The sequence below is a fragment of the Podarcis vaucheri genome (assembly GCF_965113315.1).
Source record: "Podarcis vaucheri genome assembly, chromosome: 10".
Classification (NCBI taxonomy): Eukaryota; Metazoa; Chordata; class Lepidosauria; order Squamata; family Lacertidae; genus Podarcis; species Podarcis vaucheri.
In genome coordinates this window covers 66374559-66384041 of record NC_138748.1, presented here as the reverse complement: position 1 = coordinate 66384041, position 9483 = coordinate 66374559, and the positions used below count along the sequence as shown (strand labels likewise).

The window sequence follows — 9483 nt, the reverse complement described above, 5'->3', positions numbered from 1 at the left end:
CCCTCTTTTCTCATTGTATCAACAAAGCATCAATAAAAAAAATTGTGCAAAAAATTAATATGTGCTGCTTGTGCATTGGAGCTTCAGTGTGTACAAAAAAATTCCTGAACTGAGAGGCAAATGGAACCATGGCAGGATCCGGATTAGAAACACAGTGGGGGCAAATGTTTAAAGCTCCCCTCCCCTCTATACCAGCTTCCTGATATGGATCAGCGGCAGCAGGCTGACAGGCGAACTAATGCCACTGTACTGGAAGAAGCAAAGATCACCAGTGTCGATGCAATGATTCTTCAACACCAGCTGCGTTGGACTGGTCATGTTGTTCGGATGCCTGATTATCATCTTCTGAAACAACTACTCTATTCCAAACTTTAAAATGGAAAGCGTCATGCTGGTGGTTGACAAAAGAGGTTTAAAGACTATTTCAAGGCGAATCTAAAAAAATGTAGTATAATAATAATAATAATAATTTATTATTTATACCCCACCCATCTGGCTGAGTTTCCCCAGCCACTCTGGGTGGCTCCCAATCAAATGTTATAAACACCGACAACTGGGAAACACTTGCCTGTGAGCGCTCCAATTGGAGAACAGCCTTTGCCAAAGGTGTCATGAGCTTTGAAGATGCTCGAACTCAGGACGCAAGGGAGAAACGTGCTAAGAGGAAGGCACGCTTGGCAAACCCTCACCGGGATCAGCTCCCACCCAGAAACCTATGTCCCCGCTGTGGAAGGACGTGTGCATCCAGAATTGGCCTCCACGGTCACTTTCGGACTCACTGTTAAAACTGTGTTAATGGAAGACAATCTTACTCAGCTATGAGTGATTGCCAAAGAAAAAAAACCCAGGCTGACTACTTACAGAATAATAATAAAAAACCTTGTACTTAAGGTCAAACCTTGTGACTAACATAACATGTGACTAACATAACGTATACTTCAAAATCACTAGATTCATGCAGGATGTCTCAGTGAACAAGGCTTTATTCCCGGGGACAATCACTATCAAATAGAGAGATGTGACTCTGGTTATACAACTCTGCCAGCTTCTCCTCCAACTGCCCCAGAGTGAGAGTCTGCACTGCGTTTTCGTCATTCCGGGCAATTATGGCCCAAGATCTCAGGTGATTGTTGTCTATGACACAACAGGCTGCAGACCACACATGGTTGGGCTTGTTGACCCTCCCTTTGGCAATGAAGCTATCCCCTGGCACTGCGCCCACCACAGCAAAGGTTTCCATGCATCCTTCGGTCTTGCTTGCCATCGTCGACTGCTCGTAGTGGTTCCAGGCCCCGCCGTTCAGCTTGATGTACTGCGGCACAATGTTGGTCAACGTGAAGGTGGAAGCCTTGGCGTCCCGGTCAGGCTGGTGGCCATTGGGGTTAAGGTGACCCCTGTTGAAATCGGTCAGGTTCTTGTAATCTAGCAAAACGGCCTGGCTGCCTTTAAGTGCTTCCTGCATGTCATCACCTTCCTGCAGGAGGGATCCTTCCGTTTCCATTTCGGGCGGCAGTGCTAAATCCAAGAGCTTTAGAAGAAAGAGAGACAGGGGTGCAAGCAAGGAAGAAGAAGAAGAAGAAGAAGAAGAAGAGGAGGAGTTTGGATTTGATATCCTGCTTTATCACTACCCGAAGGAGTCTCAAAGCGGCTAACATTCTCCTTTCCCTTCCTCCCCCACAACAAACACTCTGTGAGGTGAGTGAAGCTGAGAGACTTCAGAGAAGTGTGACTGGCCCAAGGTCACCCAGCAGCTGCATGTGGAGGAGCGGAGACGCGAACCCGGTTCCCCAGATTACGAGTCCACCACTCTTAACCACTACACCACACTGGCTCCCCCTTCTGGGTCTAGCCCATCTCCCCATCTTTACTTGGAATGTTTACTTGGAAGCAAGCCCCACCAATGAATCCAAAATTCCTGTGTGGGATTTGATCCCATACCAGTAAATTGAGATTGCCCAATTTCTTTGGATTTGGTGCTCTATGCAAGAAACCTCTATGCAAGAAACACGCTTCCACCCTCTCCAAGAACATTTTTTGTGATAAGGAAAGTGCTCTGGAAAGTGAGGGATAACAATTGTTTGATGTGAGTCTATCACTCTTAACCACTACACCACACTGAGAAGACAAAGGGAGTAATTGAGAAGACAAACCTGCCCCCCCCCCCGCCGAACACTGCCTTCAACCACCTCGCTAGGCTCTCCCCACTTTCAGCAGTAAGATGTGTTGGGGTGCTATGCCTCCCCAGATCCGGATTTCCTCGAGAACTTAGGCATTTTGCAATGTCTGAATTCCCTCCCAAATAGGCAGGCTGAATACTACTACTACTACTACTACTACTACTACTACTAATAATAATAATAATAATAATAATAATAATAATAAATATATTTATACCCTGCCCATTTAGCTGGGTTTCCCCAGTCACTCTGGGCAGCTCCCAACAGAATATTAAAAGCACAATAAAACATCAAACATTAGAAACTTCCCTAAGCAGGTGCTTTCTAAAAGTCAGATACAGTGGTACCTCAGGTTACAGACGCTTCAGGTTACAGACTCTGCTAGCCCAGAAATAGTATCTCAGGTTAAGAACTTTGCTTCAGGATGAGAACAGAAATTGTGCGGCGGCAGCAGGAGGCCCCATTAGCTGAAGTGGTACCTCACGTTAAGGACAGTTTCAGGTTAAGAACAGACCTCCAGAACGAACTAAGTTCTTAATCTGAGGTACCACTGTAGTTGTTTATTTCCTTGGCATCTGGTGGGAGGGCGTTCCACAGGGCGGGTGCCACTACTGAGAAGGCCCTCTGCCTGGTTCCCTGTAACTTGGCTTCTCGCAGTGAGGGAACTGCCAGAAGGCCCTCAGAGCTGGACCTCAGTGTCCTGGCTGAACGATGGGGGGTGGAGATGCTCCTTCAGGTATACTGGGCCATTTAGGGCTTTAAAGGTCAGCACCAACACTTTGTATTGTTCTCAGAAACATACTTGAACACAAGTGGGGACACTGAGTTTAAAGCAGCGGCTCTTGTCTGCTCAGACCTCTTACCTGCGGTTCAATCCTCCATGTGTTCGGCCTCTTTGCCTGCCCAGGGTTGTAGATGTATGCAGAGAACACCGGGATGCGGTTGTCTCGGTCGTACAGAGTGGCAAAACGATACTGGTTTTTGTACCGCTGGCAAATCCGAGCCGGACGCGGGGGAGCCAGCCCGATACTCGGAGGGGTTCCTCTGAAGAAAAACTGGGGGCAGGTGTCTTCAAAAGAGGTCACCACCTCGGCGCTCCCTGGCGAGTTCAGCTGGCACACCGCGACGAGGAGGAGAATCGGCAACATCGTGCAGGCTCCTCAAAACCGAGCGGCTGTTTGGAGAGACGCTTGTTTAAATGCATAGTTTCATTAGCTGGAAACAACCCCTTAAGGGTCTAACACACTAACCTAGGTATAGGGAACACTTGGCACTCCAGATATCGCTGAACTACAACTCCCATTAGCACCAACAAGCGCAGCCAACGGCCAGGGGTGTCAGAAGTTGTCTTTTTCCCACACCTGCTCTAACCACTAGCCTGCAATGGATCTCATTTCCTCCCACCTAGGGAGGGAAGGATCCGATAACTTCAAGTCTCTCCATTTCTCCAATCCTAAATTCAGGACCCCACATTTTCTGCAGGAACTTTAGTGCCAATTTCTCGTAAATAAACACATTTTGAATACATTTCTTTAAGCGTGCATATTTTGCAAGCTGTTTCTTCTAATATAACACATTTTGTGTGTTGTTATCTTCACTTTATGCATTCAGATTTTTAATGCAAACTTTCACATAGGCAGTTTTGGGAACATTGCTTAGCTGGAGCACAGCATTGCAAAATCAGGAGAAATGTGATTTATGAAAGAGAGCTGTGTTCTGGTTCCCATGGTGTTTCGGGAAGTGTGATAGAACCAACTCTAAATGCAAAGTGAGCTGAATTTCTCTCTCCCCCCCCCTAATCTCCACTGCAGATCTCTCTGCTTAAATAGTCAGGAGATTTATTTATTTCTTAAGAACAGAGTGCTCCTCCCGACCCAGGTCTAGCATTGCTACCACTCTTCCCAGAAACCATGCAATATGCCTCCTTTAAAGATCTAATCATCCACCTAGCAATAGCAGCGAGGCTGGAATTCACCAAGCTTTGGAGAGCTCAGTCTCACTTCATTCTCTAAAGGGATGCTGGAATAAGATAGGTCAGTTAGCATTTGCAGAAAGTTACGAAGCACAAGAGACAACATAGAGGGGTTAAATCTAAAAGATCATTTGCAGTTATTTGGTTTCCATTGGTCAAACTCATTTTATAACAACAGGGAGCAGTCCTTCATTCAGCTCTCCACCTAGACATTTTTTGCCTTTAGCTTTAAATCTATAAATTAACTTTGTTGGCCTTCTATATTGCTGCATCTGGATAGCTCAGTTGGTTAGAGCGTGGTGCTGATAAGGCCAAGATAACAGGTTTGATCCCCATACGGGACACCTGCGTATTCCTGCATCCCAGGGGGTTGAACTATACATAATCCTCAGGGTCCCTTCCAACTCTACAATTCCATTATAGTCGTACCTTGGAAGCTGAACGGAATCTGTTCCAGAAGTCCATTTGACTTCCAAAACGTTCAGAAACCAAAGCACAGCTTCTGATTGGCTGCAGGAAGTTCCTGCAGCCAATCAGAAGCTGCGGAAGCCACACTGGACATTCAGCTTCTGAAAATCGTTCAAAAACTGGAACACTCACGTCCGGGTTTTGATTGTTCAGGAGCCAATTTGTTTAGGAGCCAAGGCATTTGAGATCCAAGGTACAACTCTATTCCATTCTATGGTTCTATTATCTTCTCCATGACTGTTTGACTGTTTCCTTCTTTCTGCTCATTTGCAAGCTGCACCAAGTTTCAAATCAAGCCTGTGTCCCGTTCGTTTTTATGTGGTTTTTTTATTGTAAAAAAATCAGTAAAAATCATATTTAAAAAACAGGAGAGCGGAAGAAGGAAATTGTTTTAACAGAGAATAAAATTGCTTTGTGTATATAATTTTTATTAAATCTTCTGCTTTACAGTTTAAAGTACTCATTTTTACATCCTTAAAATATCAATGACTTCCCTTCTTCTCTTTCCATGGTTCATTTCACATTATCATAAACCCCTGCATATTTTACAGAAACTATACCTTTCAGTATTCCATTGTTACATCCACCATAACTTATTTACACTGTTGAATTTAGCTTAATGCTGCCAGTGTTTTCAGCTATACACAGTTCTTCCCCATATATTCAATAAATGTTTTCCAATCTTCTCTAAACGTATGTTCTTCTTGTTCTCTTATTCTATGTTAAGTCTGCAAGCTGCGCATATTCTGTCAACTTGAGTTGCCATTCTTCTTTGGTTGGGACCTCACTCGCTTTCCATTTTTGGGCTAACAAAGCATGGGCCACAGTAGTGGCGTACATAAATAACCTTTTTTGACACCTGCAAATTTCAGCCTGAATTTTCCCCACCAAAAAGGACCCTGGTTTTGGGGGGAGAGTACTTTTAAACATTTTTTTCAATTCATTATGGATCATTTCCCAATACCCTTTTACCCTTTTACAAGTCCACCACATATGAAAGAACGGTCCCTACACCTCTTTGCAACTCCAGAAATTATCTAATTCAGTCTTATGCGTCTTAGCAAGCCTACTTGGCGTTAAATGCCATCCGTAAATCATTTTCAAGTAGTTTTCCTTTACCTTCTGGAAGGCTGACACTTGTGTCGGTTGACTTGTTCTCCTCCAGGCAGGGCACAAGAATATAAGCAACATGCAACCCTGAGATTGACTTCTTAAATACGGTTCCCAAAGGAAAACGATAGCAGGCTATCTAGCCCCTGATTAACTTCCTCCAACCCTTGTTTGAATACAGTTTCCAATCTATGCGGGTGCCCAAATTAGAATGTGCTTTTTCTTCTTCTGCTGCAGGGATTTCTCAAGGTTAGGCAACGGTCCTTTTACTGTAAAGGCGTTATCAAACTGCTTGTGGGATAAAACTCCCTGGCTAGCTTCTGTCGCCGATTTTGTGAGAAAGTGCCCAGATGAGTTGAAAGCTGGTGACCAGATATTTATGGCCAGACTCTTTTCAAGTCTTCCGCCTTATCTTGACCCTGACAAGCACAATCAGATACAGTATTTGTCATGGCCAGCTGCAAAAAGGGTGAGGATGCTGAGGGTTTTCTTATTGGTCAGGGCTTTCGGGCAGAGAACAGTGCATTAGGAGTGGATGTGGGGAAACTCCCCTTCTAACATCTTTGCATATATAGCAGCACAACCCATTACCAGGAAAAGACAAAATTATACTCAGCGCTGTATTTTTCCACGACAGCAAACCAAAGCTTCATAGAATCATAGAATTGGAAGGGACCCAGGGGTCATCTAGTCCAGCCCCCAGCAATGCAGGAATCTCAACTGAAGCATCCATGACAGGTGACCATCCAACCTCTGCTTAGAAACCTCCAAGGAAGGAGAGTCCTGTTAGGATATCGATGTTCCGTTCCACATTAAGAACAGGTGTGTGGAATTGTTGTATGTCACATGTCTGTTTACAGTCCAACACAGCTTGCTGGGAACTTCGGTTTGTGTATAGCTTTTGCTTTAGCTGCTTGCTTGGACATGAAAGGGGAGAGTCATGTTTTTCATTTGTCCTGAATAAACTGCTTGTAAATACGCTTTAAAGGTAAAGGGACCCCTGACCATTAGGTCCAGTCGCGGACGACTCTGGGGTTGCGGCATCCATCTCACTTTACTGGCCGAGGGAGCCGGCGTACAGCTTCCGGGTCCTGTGGCCAGCATGACTAAGCCGCTTCTGGCGAACCAGAGCAGCACATGGTAACACCGTTTACCTTCCCACAGGAGCGGTACCTATTTATCTACTTGCACTTTGACGTGCTTTCGAACTGCTAGGTTGGCAGGAGCAGGGACTGAGCAACGGGAGCTCACCCCGTCATGGGGATTCAAACCGCCAACCTTCTGATCGGCAAGTCCTAGGGTCTGTGGTTTAACCCACAGCGCCACCTGCAAATACACTTTACATATGCCTCTTTCTGCCCTTCCATTGCGAAGAGTTATTTACTCTGCTGATTAGCGTGTGCTCCAGCTCCTGAAGAGTTCTGAAGCTGCAGGTCGCTGTTTCATGCTGTGTCAAGGACCAGAGATCGCCCAGCTACCGGCTGGTGGTCTGGAGCCACCTGGGGGCCTGCAAATTGCCTCCGTTTCCTTGGATGCATCTCCACAAGTCCACCACCTCTCGGGGAGACCGTTCCCCCGTCAAACAGCTCTTACTGTTAGAAGGTTCTTCCTGATGTTTTGTCGGAATCTCCTTTCTTGTAACTTGAAGCCATGGGTTCAAGTCCTACCTTCCAGAGCAGGAGAAAACAAGCTTGCTCCCTCTTCCATGTGAGAGCCCTTGAGATATTTGAAGATGGCTATCATATCTCCTCTCATTCTCCTTTTTTATCCAGGCTAAACATACCCAGCTCCTTCAACCATTCCTCATAAGGCTTGGTTTTCATCTTGGTTTCCCTCCTCTGCACACATTCCAGCTTGTCAACATCCTTCTTAAATTGTGGTGCCCAGAACTGGACCCAGAATTCCAGGTGTGGTCTGACCAAGGCAGAATAGAGTGGGTCTATTCCTTCCATCGATCAGGACACTTCACTTCTGTTGATGCAGCCCACAAATCCTCAAGAGCTTTTTTAAAAAAATACAGCCTTTGTAGCTGTGGCTGCTCATTTGCGTGGCTTCACCACCATGAACACACACGTCACTAGCAGCACTGCCAATTGATTAAACAAAACACAAGCAGGTGCTGCTTTTCATGGAATCGGGGAAAGCATCATTCTCTTCAGTTTGGTTTCCGGAAGAATCAAGCAAGAGTCAGACTCAGAAGTGGACAATAGTTGCCAACCTTAATCATAGGAAAATACAAAGCTACCTTATAGAAGAAGAGGAAGAAGAAGAAGAAGGAGGAGGAGGAGGAGGAGGAGGAGGAGGAGGAGGAGGAGGAGGAGAATTTATTTATACTAACTGAATATTAAAAACACAATACAGCATCAAACATTAAAAACTTTCCTAAACAGGGCTGCATTCAGATGTCTTTGAAAAGCTAGATGGTTGTTTATTTCTTTGACATCTGGTGGGAGGGTGCTCCACAGGGCAGGCGCCACCACTGAGAAGGCCCTCTGCCTGGTTCCCTATAACTTCACTTCTCGCAGTGAGGGAACCGCCAGAAGGCCCTTGGAGCTGGACCTCAGTGTCTGGGTAGAACGATGGGGGTGGAGACGCTCCTTCAGATATACAGGACCGAGGCCGTTCAGGGCTTTAAAGGTCAGCACCAACACTTTGAATTGTGCTCGGAAATGTACTGGGAACCAATGCAGGTCTCTCAGGACTGGTGTTATATGGTCTCGGCGGCCACTCCCAGTCACCAGTCTGGGTGCCGCATTCTGAATTAATTGCAGTTTCCGGGTCACCTTCAAAGGTAGCCCCACGTAGAGCGCATTGCAGTAGTCTAAGCGGGAGATAACCAGAGCATGCACCACTCTGGCCAGACAGTCTGCGGGCAGGGAGGGTCTCATTCTGCGTACCAGATGGAGCTGGTAAACAGCTGCCCTGGACACAGAATTGACCGGAGCCTCCATGGACAGCTGTGAGTCCAGAATGACTCCCAGGCTGCGCACCTGGTCCTTCAGGGGCACAGTTATCCCATTCAGGACCAGGGAGTCCTCCACACCCGCCTGCCTCCTGTCCCCCCAAAACAGTACTTCTGTCCTGTCAGGATTCAGCCTCAATCTGTTAGCTACCATCCATCCTCCAACTGCCTTGTATTGTGTCTGACCATCTACCTTAGCAGTCTTGACACTGGCAGGCAGCACTTTGTCCAGGGTTTCCTGCAGGGCTGTCTCCTCCAAAGCCCTGCCATAGATGAGTGGAACTTGCCAGACGCTCTGCCATTGAGCTCCAACCCTTCCCCAGCTAGGATCTGCAATAAGTTGCAAGGATTTCTCATTTTGCCTGCAGTGCACCTGCCAAGTGAACAGCACCTGATAAGGAAAGCAAAATTACATGCCTCTAGATCAGCAGTAAATGTTCTGTGCCTGGACGCACCGAGAATTTGCCTGGCACAGTAAAATGTTACAAAACAAAGACGATTTCTCAGTTTCCTTTTCCCACACTTGATGAATGGGTTGTGTTGGTTTTTTTAATTTATTTATTTTTTAAAAAAGTCATTTGCCTATAGTGAAGAGCATGCCAAGCAAAACTGCAGGAACTCTGGCTAATCTGAGTCAAAGGCTGCTAGTGACTTCTCAAAAACCCAAAGCTCAAAGTTCCCCACTCAGGTTCAGAATAGTTTCCCCTTTTCAGTTTCCACAACTGCGTCATTTGTGGTGACTTATGCCATGCAGAGTCGAATGTGAAAAAATGAACTCTGTAACCAGAGCCTAT

At 46.1% G+C, this 9483-nt stretch overlaps 1 protein-coding gene across 2 annotated transcripts; it reads right to left on the bottom strand.

The window, feature by feature from the left end:
* Nucleotides 1–965: 965 nt before the first annotated feature.
* Nucleotides 966–9122, bottom strand: LOC309541424 (endonuclease domain-containing 1 protein-like). 2 transcript variants are annotated; one of them, XM_082239271.1, is made up of 3 exons: nt 8883–9122; nt 3041–3351; nt 966–1528 (listed from the first exon to the last, which is right to left on the bottom strand). In XM_082239271.1, the coding sequence occupies exons 2-3, from the start codon at nt 3323–3325 to the stop codon at nt 983–985; spliced, it is 831 nt and encodes a 276-aa protein (XP_082095397.1). In that variant the 5' UTR covers nt 3326–3351; nt 8883–9122; the 3' UTR covers nt 966–982. The 2 variants fall into 2 exon arrangements, with proteins under 2 accessions (XP_082095397.1, XP_082095396.1); XM_082239270.1 differs by lacking the exon at nt 8883–9122 and adding an exon at nt 5737–6099.
* Nucleotides 9123–9483: the final 361 nt, after the last annotated feature.

Bases quoted from the DNA above. Each gene is read 5' to 3' on its own strand.
- LOC309541424 (XM_082239271.1), bottom strand. From the start codon at position 3,325: ATGTTGCCGATTCTCCTCCTCGTCGCGGTGTGCCAGCTGAACTCGCCA. The intron at 1,529-3,040 runs GTAAGAGGTCTG...TTTCTTCTAAAG, and splicing joins CATGGAGGATTGAACCGCAG to CTCTTGGATTTAGCACTGCC.